We start from the raw sequence: 15,254 nt of genomic DNA on the forward strand, positions 1-15,254 counted from the left end.
TGCATAACACTCAGAATTTCTTTACCTTCTTTCAACTTGTATTCAGAGTGTATACTGGCAAAGCTCATAAACATAAAGGAAAAATCTCACAGTATTGTTAAAATAAACAGGAATAACTTGCTGCCTTAGGCTTCTACTTGCCCTGGAAAAATTCCTTGCTACTGCTGCATCCACTAAAGGTTCATCTCTGTGGTTTTGCCAGCAACATGAGGAGCCATATCTGAAGATAAGCATCTTGGTAACAAATTATCACCATGCTCCAACCTTAGATGACCAAAGACTGAGTAAGTACAGGAATGAAGGTGTAAAAATCAGCTTTCTCCCTCTGCTTCCTTCTAGCCTTTTTGTTTTGCAAGCCATTCTATGAAAATGTGTTCCTTAGAGCAAACCCACAATCAGATGGAATATGTCTTTGGTTTCTTTGGACTTATCAATAATGCTTTTCAAAGAGTTAAGTATAAACCTGCTTTCTTGAGGTCCTGCTCATTTGTAATAATAATAATAATAATAATAATAATAATAATAATAATAATAATAATAATTTATGACATGTATATGCCACCCAACTCCCAGCAACTCTGGGCAGTTTTAAAGCTCTTCCACCAAGACTAAATTTGCAGCCATTCCTTTAAGCTTTGGTACAACTGCTAGAAGAAGAGGATGAACTGCCTGAATTGGAGCTGCCCTCGTCTTGCCATTTATCCAAGCTTCTCCGTCGTGCATTCATGAAGAAGTTGCTGACAGTGCTCAGCTCCAACCCCAACTGATGGGAAATGGTGATCTGTAATTCTTTGGAAGGACGCTTATTTTCCTTGAATATTGCATGGAGAGTTCGGCGCTGGACGTCTGTAAAGACCAGTCTGGGTTTTTTTAGTGTGTTTCCTCTGTCTTTCCCTTGATCTTGCTCTTTCCGTTTGCAAGCTGCAATATTATGAAGAAATTAATTACTTTCAGACTCGGGGTAAATAAAGACATGTTATTACAGTTTTTTTCATAACATTTATTGTCTACTAAAAGGGTTTTAATGAAGAAAGGCTGCATTTTTAAAGTAGAATATTTACACTGCAGTCTTACAGATATCTGCTCAGAAAAACCATTTGAGTTCAACAGAATTCATTCTCAGCCAGATATGCATATGCAAGGTTGCACCCTTTCTGAAAGAACACATCTAGGCTGCAATCCTATAGTGCCAGGACAGTGGATCCTAAACTCTGGCGTAGCCAAATTTTCCCCCTTGATATTCAAAGGAACATTTCATTTTCAGATGGTAACATTTGATATTTGGAGGAGGGGATCTTCCATCCCCTCCTTTAATCTCCAAGCTTAGTCTTCCAAAAGTTGGAACATCTGCTAGCAACAAAAGTATTTACAGGCTGAGTTACGGCAGGCACAAAACCCTGACAGTTTGGATTTTAGGCAATGTTGAGCAAAGTATTGTATCAGTTTCATGTTGCAAGATACCTTGATTACTTTCAGAAACATCAAGAAATGGAATGAATTCAATCATTAACAAATAAATATCTTGTTATAAATAACAAATTATTTTTAAAAATACTTGATCTGTTCTTAGGAGATGAATTTCTGAGTGTGTGTGTGTGTGTGTGTATTCCCGTTCAACAGGGAGCTTAATTCATACCATTCAAACTAAGTAAAATGCAAATGAAGATCCTTTCAGTTCCATATAGATGCTGGATGCAGAAAATAATGACAGAATGAGAGGATGTTGGTAAGGAAGGTAAAAAGGGTTGTGATTTTCAGCCAATAACCTGCTGAAACCCAGAGATTACAGCTGCCTCCCACTGAAGTTTCTGCCTTTCTTCCCACAACTTGCTACAGGAAAGAAAAACCTGATTGAGCCCTCCGGTGTTTCAGTGGAGGCAAGAATGGAGGACTGAAGTGCTTGGGATACTTGGATCCCCACTTCCCAACTCTTCTGAACATTTCTGACCTTAGAGAAAGGTCAGGTCTCTTTTTACAAAGTCAGAGCCAAAACCATCATCAGAGGGAGTTCTCTGGCTCCCAGGATGCTCGAGCAAGCATTATAGGATGGCAACCTCCTTGAATTAAGCCTACATCAATATTTAAATCCTGCTGGCTACACATAGTACATTTCTGGCTCTCTTACATTTTGCCTCTTGCCTCATTTCACTGCAGGTCCTGCCAGGCCTTCTCCTGACCCCAGTGAGATGCCTCCAAGGCTCTGCACGACAGAGGATGGGTTTGGATTGGGTCCCAATCCCACGTCTCAAATGAGAAATTTACATTTTACATCTGTGTCAACTCATTAGGGGAGAAGGGCATGTCAACAGACAAACACAACCATTTTCTGTTTTTAAGGACAGGTTTATATCCTACAGAAAAGGGGAATAATTCCCTGTTCCAGGTAACAGCAACAAAGCTGAGCAGCAAATACTGAAAACTATATTCATGCCCATGTTCTCTTGAAACACTTGTGCAGATGTTATGCCTCCTCTTAAAGGACAAATGCCATTTCATGTGGATGAATGACAGGTGACTTGATTATGCTGAAAGTGCATGTCTATTGCTGGAGTACACAGATCACCTCTGAGGTGAATCATTGGTCTGATCTAATGTGAATTCTTTAAGAAAACTCAAGTCAATTTTGTTTGATATTCCAAATTAATTTTTTTAAAGGCTCTAATCAATAGCCATACTCACATTTAAAAAAAGGGAAATGTGAATTCAATTCCATTTTTCGACACAGGTGTATCTACATGCCAATACAATTAATCACAATGATAGACACCATGTCCCTAGCCTGAATATAACCCCAATATAAATATATTGATGTATAACACTTCTTCTCACCTTTTTGTACAATTAAGTGAAGCTACTACAGTTCAGTTGAATAAAGTCGGCTCTCCGTTTTCCACATTACCTGCACCCACTAGATGGCGCCTCATTTCTGATAAAGAGAAAGGGATGGAGGAGTCCACAAAGAGAGAAAGTAGCTGCCTTTATTAATGGTGCCTGGCCACGGAAGGAAGGCTGAAAGCCACGGAACTCAAGCCACTTTCTGTGCTCCTCAGTCTCTGCAGTTTTGTTTATAAACAGAGATAAAACCCACACTGGTCCATGCTGGTGAAGTGGCCACAACGTTAACGTCAGAAAAGCGGGAAATGATAAAATAAGCCTTTCTCCCACAGGGAGCTTTGCTTTGCTCAGAAACGAGGGCAAGGTGGTTGGAGCGAGTGACCACAGCAAGAGCTGGCACCTCCAGCTACCTCACCTGTGCTGCTTACATGCAGCAGCCATCATCATACAGCAGAACCAACAATGGCACTTGCTACAAACCATCGAATCCTCTGGAAGAAGACACTGCATGTGAACAGAGCTCCTCTCCCAAGCAAGCCTTTTCTCCGGAGGCAGCCTCTTCCTTAGAAACCACCCACCCACCCATTCCTATCTATGCCTGTGGGCTTGCATCCACAAATGCTGGTGCTGTCTTGGGTCAGTGAGGCTTCAGCCTTGCCTCTTATCTCAGGTGTGGGTGTCTCAGCCTCACAACAGCAATCATCTGATTCTGTACTTCCTAAAGGGTCCTGGAATTCGCCTATATTCTCCAAGGAACCTCCAGAAGATGGGCAGATATCACCTGAAGCATTCACAGAGACCAATATCAAACCATCGCTGGAATATTAATGCCCACAGTATTTGAATATCTTCAATGAGGAGCATGAATCCCTATCAGAAGTGGCTTCTTCTAAAAGAAAAAGAGGAAAAGCTAGGTGAAACTAGCTTTTTAAATCTGTCATTATTGTATTGTGAGACAAACAGCTCAAAGGAAAAATTAGCTCAAAGGAAAGCATCTCAGTTCTGTTCAAATCTATTGAAATAGTTATTGGATGCTCTGCCATACTTTAGAAGAAATCACAAAAAAAGGTTTCTTTAGTGAATGGCTCTTACCTAAGCTAGACCATGAAGCCTTCAGCAATATGCTACTTTCCACTGATTATACATATACATATACAGTACATATGCATATGCATACGCATATGCATATATTCTCTATTGAGATCAGTGGAACAGTATGAGTATATAGGGGAAACCGAAAATAAACTGGCCAGCCAATCGGATCGCTAGGATTTCCCGCTTTGTAGCCCTCAACTTGTATCAAAATCTTTGCTTTTCCATTGTCCAGGGTCCCTCTTTCATGTAAAGCAGGTTGAATAAAGAGTTGGCAATTTCTCCTCAGTCTTATGCTCCTTCTTCAGACTGAATCCATGTCAGATAGTGCTTTAACTCAACTGTGGGGAAAGGGTTAGCTGTTTCCTGAATCAAGAAAGTTCAGCAGATGATGTTTATATCTTGGACTGGGTTAGGGTCCTGCAATGAGGCCCCTCAGCAACCCAAAGTGAGAGATCTCTGAGTGGAGAAAGGGCCTCCCCGACATTAAGTCAAGGTTTCTCCATCAACAAGGTGTGGACACCACCATCTTGCTGAAGTCCTGAAGCCAAGAAATAAATGTTTTTGTTTTACGAGCCATGGCACTTTCTGGCCCCAAGAAACAGACAAAAAGCACTATGCAGACCTGTTTCTCAAAAGAACACTCTCTTTTACCAAAAGCTGCCTTATTTAAGCCAAGATATGGTGCTGTCCCATGATGGCTTAAATGGCGGGACTTAAGATCAGGAAGGCCCAGGCTCAAGTCTCCCCAAGCCAGGGAAATTCGCTGGGTGTTTTTGGAACAGTCCCTCTCCCTGAGCCCAGCCTGCCCACAGGATGGTTGCCGTGGGGTAAAATGGAAACCCAACTGAGCTCCTGCCTAAAAGGCAGGATATACATTTAGCTGCTAATAATTACTGTTAATATTATTGATAATTAGAGTAAGTTAGAATTAACACAAGAAAATGAAAATATAATTTACTTGATATTTACTGCTTGCATAACTTCCTCTAATGTACTCGGGCAGGAAGGCATTAAGTTTCAGAGCATAAAGACTCGTGGAGTACAGAGAAAGTACATTTTAGGGGTCCTTAACTGGAGATACTTATCTGACCCCTTGATCTAGTGGGTTCCAGAGGGGTTCTTACGGCGCAGCTCTTCCTGCGATAGGATAGAAGGCAATCCTGGCTGCCTTTCCTAAGAACGTATTTGGCCAAGAAGCTAGCAGCGGGGTTACGGTAGGGGCCCAAACTCTGCTAAATCCCGGACTTGACAAGCCGAAGCAGGCGAAGCGTCGGGAAACACCTCAGGAGGCTCATCCACTTGCACGAGTTGCCACGCTGGACTGGGAAGGGCTCTTGAATTGACATTCAAGCCCGCTTGCAGAACCTGCCGCAGGAGCTCCAGATGAGCTCGGTACAAAAGCCAAGCACAGCCAGCAACAAATCTCGCGGAGCTGCTGTCCTAAGAAAACCCCGCGGAGCTGTTGTTTGAGCACAAGCGACACACACGCAACGGCTCTGCGGCTTTTCCAGGCATTGCTGGGGCTCTTTTCTATCCGAACGCAGAAAGCAAACCGGGACTCCCCTGCCCCGCCGCCCGCCCCCCTTCCTTGGGAAACGCTGCCCTGTCTTTCCCTCCCCAGGCGTTCTTCCAGGCGGCGGCAGCCCCTTGGGCGGAAAAGGCTTCTTTCTGTTGCATCTGGGCATCCGCCGAGAAAGGGCGGCGCGGGCCCAGGCCTCTTCAGAAGCCAGCCGGCCACCATTTGCTGAGGACAGTTCAAGGGGCACGGTTCTCCGGCCGTCAGCGCCACGGCAGGGAACAGGCGGCGTGAGCGCGCTTTCTGGGGTTGAGACTTCCGCGTTCCCCTCCGACCGACACTCCTCGCTTACCTAGCGGCGAAGAAGGACTGGAGCGGCCCAGGTCTGCCCTCGGCCTGTGAGCCCTCTTGGAAAGCCGCCCCTGCCCAAGCCCCCGTAGCCCGGGCGCTCAGCCGCTCGCTAGCGCTCTCCTTCACACGCGGATCCGCGACCGGAATTACTTTGCGCGGCTTTCGCTGCTTCTCTGGGGACCAAACTCCAACTAGGATTTCGAGAAGCAACGGCCGAAAACAAGGAACTCAGGCTCAGTTCAGACGATGGTTGCTTTGCTCAGGCTCGCGCAAGAGCAAAGCAACCCCCGTCCGAAGAGGGCCATCCTGGAGCAACGGGCAGACGCCCCCGGGTCCCTCTGGTTGAGTCCCGGGATCGGCTCGTCTCCCTTTCCTCTCGGGGAGAGCTGCTCAAGCGCCGCCGCTCTCCACGCCGAAAAGGGGCGAGCCGTCTTCCCACCCCAACAGCAGGAAAACCTCTTGCTGCCGTCCGTCGCCGCGCTCCGCTTTCCCAAGCAAACTCAGCCGCCTCCTGAAAGCGAAAAGAAGGCGCCGGGTGGCCTGTCTCAGTGGGTCAGGCAGGAAACTGCTCCCGAGCCCAGGAAAGGCTGCCCAGCCGGCCAGCCTTTCGCCGCTCCACCGGAGAAGAAGTAGGGTCCAGATGCAGGAACCGAGCACATCGCGGGCAGCGGTTTCCCAGGCGCCTGACCGGAGCCCTTCTCGCCTCCTCCGCCCAGGGCGTCCAGGTCACCGTTGACCTGCAGGCCTTGAAAAAAGCCGTTCCATCAACGTCAGCCGGCCAGGTGCCGCCCGGGACTGGGTCAGCTATTCAGTTAGGGTTAGGGTCTCTGGGGGGGAAAGGGCTTGAGCCTCACAAAGCTTCATTGGGTGTCCTGATCCTCACCTACGGGCCAAATATTGCCCCCTCCCGCCTGCTTTCCTGCTCCAATTCTCCAAAGCACAGAACTCTTCGGGTACATGCACGGCCTTCCCCCTGCCAGCCCACCCAGACAGGCCCCGTTCTTCCCTCTACAGAGGGGACCAACCACCGTTTGGGAAGGGCCTCTGTCCTTCTCGGGAGAATTAGGAGGGCTAACCAAGCGCGTTCCGGGTTTGACGGGGAACTTCTGCAGGCCCCCTCCCACCAGTCTAAATATCGCAAGAGCTCAGCAAAGCCGGCTGAGCTTCCTCCCGGCCTCGAAACGCTATCGAAAGGCACCAGCAGCGTTCGGTCGGCAGGCTGGGTCCGCGGGCAAGGAGAGGTGCCCCTACGCTGCCGGGAACACCAGAGCAACGTCTGCAGCGAGCCCTGGAATCTCAGGGCGTCCTGCGGTCCCTGGCACTGGGCAGGTTGGGGAGGCGGGTCCGATTAGCACAGGACTGCCTGGGCCCCGTTGGCTCCTGGAGGCCGAGCCTCCATTCGTCTCTTCCCACCGGAGGCAAGGGGGTGAAGGACTGCACGGCTGTTGCCTCTCTTGCGGGGGTTCTAGAATTGGACCCCAATAAGGTCGGCCTTACCGCCCAGCCTGTTCCCAAAACTCCGCCCCTCACCTGCCAACCTGAGCGCGGACATCCGCTGGAATTCGGGTTCCTGCAGCCACTTCCACATCCTGCGAAAGGTCTCCCGCCCGGATTTGAGCTTGCTCCAGGGCTTAGGGTTCCTCAGCAGGTCGGAGAGCGTTCCCTGCGAGCGGCAGAGGACCCTCTGGGCGAAGATGGCCTGCGGAATGCTGTAGCGCTTCAGCTCGGTGGTGATCCGCTGGGCTACGTCCTTGGTGTTGATCTCCTCCAACTGCCCTGAGTGATTCCCGGAGCTCCCCTGCGAGGCAGCAGCAGTGGCGGGGTGAGATTCCCTGGAGGAGGCCTGGATTTGCCCGTGACCCTGGGCGCTCAGGTGGGCGTGAGGTTGATGGGGAATCCCGCCAAGCGGCACTAGGCCGGCTGGAGTTGGGGTGAGATGCTGGTCGCCCGGCCGGGCTAAGAGGGGTGGGTGCTGGGCTTCGAAGCCGCTGGGGGTGAGCATTTTCTCGGCCGGCATGGCGGCTCCGGGGTGGACATAGTGCGACAGTCCTTGCTGGGCGCTGTGGAGCCCGTCCAGCGGGGAGACGCTCTGCCCCAGGCCGGCCACCTCTTTGGGAAAGGGCGAGGGGTACAGATTGTTGGCGACGGCTAGGCCCCGTTCGTCAGACAAGAGAGTAAAGTTGCCCGCCAGCCTGGGGTGCGGGTGGGGGTGCGGCGGGGGATGGTGAGGAAACTTGGCCGAAACAGTGGAGATGGGCGGCAGAGGCTGCAGGGGCGTCAGAGTGGTGTAGTTGCTGCTCCTGGTTAGCCCGGCGGGGCTCTCGCAGCTCACAGTCAGAGAGGGGTGCAGCGGCCCGGCCGGCGGGGGCTCCACCGAGCTCCGGTGATGCGCATGGGAGTGGTATTCTCCGCTGCCGCCGCCATCCAGAAGGGAGGCCATGGCCATGGCGCCTGCTGGGGGAGCTAAGGAATTGCCGCCTCCCCGTTGCACGCCCGACGCCCGGTGCTGGGGGCTAGCGCTCAGCTGCTGGACCGCGGCCACTCCAGTCTCATGGCTGAGTCCCTGTAGCTTGCAGAGATGCGCCATCGCCAACTGCAGGTTCAGGCGGACCGGACGGGCAGGCGCGTGGGCCTCCCATACATCAGGGGCGAGGCGGCGCACTCTTCCGTTGCCCGAACCAAGGCAGGAGCTGGGACTTAGCGAGGCGCACCCCCAGCGGCTCTCACTCCTGAAGAGGCGGGGCGCAGCCCACTTGACCGGCGCTGCTCTCCCCTGGAAGGCCCGCAGCTGCTCTAGAACGGTCCCCCGGCGGGGGACCCGCCGCCTCCCGAGTGGTCATCAGCTCCGGCGCCGCGCGGTTTCTGCGGTGGCTTTGGCCACGGAGCCCGCGGCTGCAGCAGCCGGGGCTGGCGGCAAGCGGGCATGCGCGCTGAGGCTCACTCAGCCCCGCCTCTCTTTTAGCGTCGCTCTCCTGTCCGCGGCGCGCGCGCACGCGGAAAGCACCTGCTCTTGACAGCCGGATGCCCGCGAGCTATGCGGTGCTGGGAGGCGAGTGGGCGTCTGGCCCCCGGCTCTGCCCGGAAGGGCCGGGCGGGAACGGAGCTCGGCCGGCATCTGCCTTCCAAAGCACGACGGCGGGCGGCGGGCGGCGGGCGGCGGAGCGACTGTGGGACGGGCTCCGGGCTCTGCGGCGGCCGCTACCGAGCAAGACGTCAGCCGGCCCGGGAGCTGCCAGCGCGCCCCGTCCCTTCAGCGCATTGTCTCCTTCACTTCCGCTTCGTGCAGGGGAGGAGGGCGGCCGGCCAGTCGGCCGGTCGGCCTAGCAGGGAGACGCGGCCGCAGGTCCTCTCGGTGTTGCTGGAGCGAGCAAGAAGAAGCGGAGGCAGAAGGACGCGCGGGAGGTCCTCGCAGAGCAGCCTTCGATCGTGATGGGCGCTGGACTGGGATTTCTTCGCCCCGGTTTGGTTCGCCCAATGACCTTCTGGGGTAGGGCAGGTTGCGCGAAACCGCAAGGAGCACCCGAGGTCGTCGGGAGCGTAACGAGTTTAATAAATACTTGCGATTTTACTGCGCCCTGCTGGATTCATAGTTCGCAGCGTACTCGCAAGGGGGTCGGGAAGCTGGCCAGTTGCTCTCCTCCCCCTCCGGTTCCTCCCCGGGTGCATCTGCTCCTCGCAAACTTCGGCCTTTGACCCCCACCCCCATGGAACCATCTTAAATAACCAGCTCAGACTCCCCTGGGAAGGACGAGGGGGGCTTGGCTCAGTTCCTCATGCTGACTCTTTTGGGAAAGATGTTCTCAGACCACTTGTGAAGATCCAAACACGTCCTGCTCTTCAAAACAGGAGTTATGGTCATCTAGTGAGGTACATGCGGCTCTAATTTTTCCTCAGGAGCAGTAGGAACCACTTAGCAGTGCTGCTCAGCAGGGATTACCTGCTGACATAATAGGGTCCATCAGTCACAGACATACAGGCACACTCCTGAAGTGAAGGCCAGGAAACCACAGAGATACAGGCAGAGCCATGCAGGTATAATTCCCCTCCCTGAAAAAACCTCAAAGGGTATCACTTTTCAGTCTTACTGAAGTAGATGCCATGTTTACTTATATATCTCACATATTGGATAAGTTGCTCAAAATTCTGGAAATGGCATTCCTCTTCCAGGAGTGAATGAACCTCAGCTACAGGTTGTCTGTTGACTGCTGAAGCCACATGAACACAAAGCCATGAAGTGATGGGGGCAGCATCAGGTCTGGCCCCAAGCCTTTGGCAGCTGGTAGCCAGGCCTAAGGTTGATCCTTCCCTGCCCACTCTTCTAACTGCAGAAGCCGCACTGATGGCCTCCACCAGCTTGCATGACTTTTCGGTTGGAACAGTTTAGTTTGCAATCAGAGTCTTACCGGTTGGGTACTAGCTCATGAGTCCTAATGACAGCCTGAAATATGGGAGTTATTTACGGACGGGGAATCCAGTGAAAGCAATGCCAAGTATCTTCTAGAAGGGCATTGGTTGCCAGTCATGCCCAACAGGGCTGAGCAGAAATAATTTTTAAAAGAGGCACACAAGACCATGAACCTATCTGCAGCGTTTTATGGCAGTTGTACCTTTTCCTGGGACCACGTTGCACTTCTCTGCAGCTACTGTGTGATCCTGGGAAAAGATGCAGTTGCTTTAAAGAGTTGCAAGGAAATGCTACATTCACATAGTTCTGCACTCCAGAACACCCTTTTGGAATAGAATCTGAAGCAATGAACAGCCCCAGTGCCCAGGCTATCTCAGGAGATGAGATGGAAATTGGACTTGTCCCACAATCTTGATCCCCTCCACCAGGTTAACTCCATAGGTTAAGATTACATGGGGGGAGGTGTGTCCCGAACCAATTTCTTCACTTTCTCCAAGTGGCCATTCAGCTTGCCAAGGATAACCTGCCTCAGAGGGACCAGAAAAACTTTAAGGGGTTGTTCCTTGAAAGCTGCAGCTTGGAGGAGTTCCCAGAGGGAGCCCCTCCAAGTGTGATCATTCTGTAACTTTTCTTAAAGTGGGCCAAGCACTGGCTAGGTCATGAAGCTGCTGTCAGCTGGACATGACAAGGGTTTAGAGCTGTGATTTCCCACTAGAATTGAGGAGGAAAGGGAAGGAGACAGACCTGACTTGTGGCCCTAAAGGCTGTACAGAGCAACCAGGAAGGGTGGAAGTTTCCTATTCCTGGGCTATGGGAAGGAAGATTGCATATTGTAGCAACTTGGTTTAATAAAGTCTGAGGTTGAAGCTCATTGGTAGATTAACACCCTCTCCCAACTTTTGCTTGATTGCTTGAATAGCGCTTTGTGTAGCCAAAGGCACTACACAGTAGGAAGGCCTGAAGGCATCAACCACTAGTTTCACCAGGACCAAAGGAGGCTAGGTAATTTTCAGCTGAACCCTCCAAATACTCTGCTTGGATTTATTGATGCTTATGTGTAAATGGGCTTTGGCCAATAGGGTGAAATGAAGAACAAAGCAGCAGAAGGTCCAGCTTGTATTAATAATTAATAATCAAAGCAGAGATGAGAGAAAATGTGCTCCTATGAGCATGGAAATAAACCTCAGCTAAAGAAGAGGCCAAATACAGGCAGTTGAGAATGGATGAGGCAAAGGACTGTAAATTTGCCTTCAAGCAAATGTATTACAGCATGATTTTTCTCATCCCTCTGGAAATTAAGGCTACATTTCCACTAATTCTACTACATACTAAATTCCACTGAAGTATGAAAGTAACAGACATGTACAGTGTCCTGCTGCAAATTGTGCTACTTTAATAATTAGCTAATGATAGTCATAATAAATGCAGATACAGAAGTGTATAAACCAGATGGACATTAAACATTGACCTAATAATATATTGTTACTATAATACGAGAGTGGCTCAAAGGTCTGTGGAACTTGAAGATAAGAGCTAAACTTTAAATTGGTTTTTAAAAACACTGTAAGAAGTCATATATTTTAAACTTAAAAAAAACAAAGCATAAAAGAAATGTTTACATGTATTTATACCCCACTTTTCATTTGGGAGATTAAGACAGCATATGTCCTTCTATGTTTCCCACAAGGACAACCTGTGGCGTAGGTTGAGCTTAGAGGGATTGTCTGGCCCAAGTCACCTAGGGAGCTTCTGTGGCAGACAGTGGACCAGAATCAGGTGTCCCCAGTGCTAGTCCAGCAGCTTAATCACTACACCACACTGGTGGTGACAAGTGACAACAATTAACCTCAATTTGTAACAAGAAGCCATATATTCATGAGAGTGGGATTTCGGCAGGAGATGAGTGGCAAGCCATTTGGATGATTCAGTGTAGGTTAAAGCAGAGGATCCCTGAGGAGGAACAGCCAGGAGATGAAACACTGGGAAAGGTCTTCTGTTGGTATGGACTGAGCTCTCATAAATATGCTGATGATACCCAGCTGTACATCTCCACCACAGGCTAAATAGACATCGTGGAAATCCTGATCCAGTGCTTGGGACGTACCAGGAACCAGATGAAGAGTAACAGGCTCAGGCTCAACCCAAGCAAGATGTTGGCTTGGAAGCCAATAGATTCTGGGGTGACACCAACTTTGGCTTTTGGTGGGGTTATGCTTCTCCATAAGAGAGCAAGCTGACAATTTGGAATTCTTCTGCTCTCACACTTCCTGCTGGAGGAGGAGATGAAGGCTGTGGTTAGGAAGCCCTTGCCCAGTTTCATCTGGGATTTCAGTTGTGGCTTTACCTAGAACAGGACACAGTGGAAATGTTAACTCACTGTTCTCACCTCACAATTCAATTACTGCAACTTGGTCTACATGGGGCTTCCTTTGAAGACCACCAGGAAAATTCAGCTGATAGAACATGTGGCTGCCCATATGCTTACTGGAGAATGACACTATTGTCACATAACTCTGTTGCTACAGGAGCTGCACTGACTACCAGTTGGTTTCTGAATGCAATTCAAGATTCTGGTTATTACCTATATGGATCAGGACCTGGGTATCTTAGAGACCACCTGTCCCAAATAAATTCTTTCTGCCTGACCTGGTAAATAGAAGCATCTGCTGAAGGTCCAATCCTATCCCGAAGTAAGACTGGAGGGGACATGGCGGGGGGGGGGGTTCTTGGTGGCTGCCCCCCTCCTTTAGAACAGCTTACCCCAAAAGCAAAATGCCTCTGTTGTAATGGCCCTTCCGAGAACTAAGACCTGGTTTTCCCAGAAGGCCTTTGAAGTAGGATCCACACCAAATATGGAAATATTATTATTGTTACTGTTTTATGGTTTTATTTGCATCTTACAATATTATAATTCTATATTGTACTATGAGTAACTTTAATTTATAGATAACCTAGAGCCTTTAGAGTAAGGTGGTTTATAATTTTTTTTAATGAGTAAATAAAACAGAACTCTCATTAAAAACATTGCTAAATTAAGATAGCATACAACCAAAGAAATGATAGGCAAAGTGCAGATACTGATCTTCAGATAAGGCTAATTTCAGCTGATGACAAACGTATTTATTAAAAGTATAGTCCCCGTGCCACCCCCAATTTATTACAACTCTGAGTACAAAATACAATAAAATACTATAAAATAAAGAAATCATCAGAGATCTGGGGGGGAAAACAGAACATCAAAAAGGGGACCATCATCTGCACTAACCCAAGGTTTAGGGATACAGCCAGGTTTTAATGATTTTTTAAAATAGGGCTTGGAGGAGGGTATATGAATCCCCCCATCCTGTAATGTAGAAGAAATATTTTCTTGTGATGGATGGTAGAGTTGAGCTTTGGTTTATGAGAGAAAATTTTTAATCATGTGTAATCACATTGAACAGTGAACCATGAATTGGAATGTAGTGATGCCAATGCATTGACACTAATACCAATGCCACAGTATAGTAATAATGCATAGTTTTGTACAACGTATTTAAGATGGAGTACTTAGGATCTACACAACTCAGGTCACAGAGGCAGGAAGATTTAGCCTGAAGAATACACAGAAGAGATGGTTCCCAGAACTGGATGTGGGATGAATGAGGCAATAGCATTCTGATGGCAAGAACCAGGAGGTGTGAGACAAAGTGCCAGGTTTAATGGACTGGAGAAACTTTTTTAGAAGGTGTAAGGATGCATGGGGACTGTAGTTCTTTGGAGCATCACACACTGTGCCTGATGGGTACCCCATCCAAATTCTTCTGGAACTCAACTTTGATCAACTTTGAGGGGTGGCTCTGCATGGGTGTGTAAATGAGTGGAGCTTTTAGTTCAAAACATGACCCATAGAAGTTGTGAACCTGCATTTATTTTTTTGTGTTTAGGGTTGTCATCAAGAATGTCTTCAGGATCCTCAGTATGACATAGCCATGATTAATTTAAATCAGAAGATAGCATTACTTCTTCTGATGGTTTTTTTTCTGTCAAAGGAGAAATGTAATTACCAAGTATAGGCTTCCTGTGACAATTACCTCTTGTCAAAACAGCTCCATCATCTATCTGTGTTCACAGCCAATTAAATGTGCTGGTTAAAACTCACAATGTTCTGTTGGGCAGAATTAGGTGACTTCATCGACTGTAGCTTCCTTCATCAATTTACCCTCAGTTTCAAAATCTTTCAGTCCCACCACCACATGCTATGGAGAGCCAGTTTGGACTAGTGGTTAAGGTTCTGGGCTAGAAACCAGGAGTCTGTGAGTTCTAGTCCCGCCTTAAGCATGAAAGCCGGCTGGGTGACCTTGGGCCAGTCACTTTCTCTCAGCCCAACTCTCTCTCAGCCCAACTCGGTGCAGTGTAGACTAGCCTCCTCTAGCCTCCTGGTAGTGCACCCCGGGCATCTGGCTGCTGGACCTCACAAGGATTTCCCAGCAAGAAAAAGCAGCATGAACACCAAACTGCTATGCCATATGATTAAAAAAAATTATATGGCACTACCAAGAATGGTTGTTCCCAGGCTTTTGGTCCTCCTCAGGGAAGGCCACAATCATGAACAAGTACAATTACTTTTGGCTGAAGAAAAGGTATGTTTATTGTTGAATTGGTCTCTGTATTCATACTGGCCCTGAATTCGCAGGAAAGTGGAGCAGGTGGGGTGAACTTCAAGTTTGCCTTGATGACTGGCTGGCACACATCTATTCATCTGTTGATTTGAAAGGAAAGGATGAATCAGTGGGGATCCACATTTACATTTCAGTGAGGGCTGTAGCACTTAATAAATAGAGACAAAAGGGAAATCAATCCCGCCAAGTTTAAGCGGCTTTCCCCAAAGTAGGCCTTTCCTAGAAGTGCCAGGCTGCAAGCTTTAACCAGGAGTTTAGTAAACCAAAACCTTCAATTCTGATCTGGCATTGTCATGAGTCTCAGAGCTTGCAAGGTATTATGATTTTAGACACATATTGAGAACAATTTTAAAAGGTAAGGTTTTTTAAAATTGTAACAGGATTTTAATCAATT

The 15,254-nt window shown here is 48.8% G+C and overlaps 1 protein-coding gene across 1 annotated transcript; it reads right to left on the reverse strand.

Annotated features, from left to right (window-relative positions):
* Positions 1-628: 628 nt before the first annotated feature.
* On the reverse strand, positions 629-8,384 carry ONECUT1 (one cut homeobox 1). Its single transcript, XM_063314322.1, has 2 exons — positions 7,328-8,384; positions 629-921 (listed from the first exon to the last, which is right to left on the reverse strand). Exons 1-2 carry the CDS (start codon positions 8,382-8,384, stop codon positions 629-631), a joined length of 1,350 nt encoding a protein of 449 aa, XP_063170392.1.
* Between the last annotated feature and the right edge of the window lie 6,870 nt (positions 8,385-15,254).

The sequence above is a fragment of the Candoia aspera genome, chromosome 13 (genome assembly GCF_035149785.1).
Source record: "Candoia aspera isolate rCanAsp1 chromosome 13, rCanAsp1.hap2, whole genome shotgun sequence".
NCBI lineage: Eukaryota > Metazoa > Chordata > Lepidosauria > Squamata > Boidae > Candoia > Candoia aspera.

Coding starts and splice junctions, on each gene's coding strand:
- ONECUT1 (XM_063314322.1), bottom strand. CDS start 8,384: ATGGCGCATCTCTGCAAGCTACAGGGACTCAGCCATGAGACTGGAGTG. Junction 922..7,327: donor GTCCGCGCTCAGGTTGGCAG/GTGAGGGGCGGA, acceptor ATAATATTGCAG/CTTGCAAACGGAAAGAGCAA.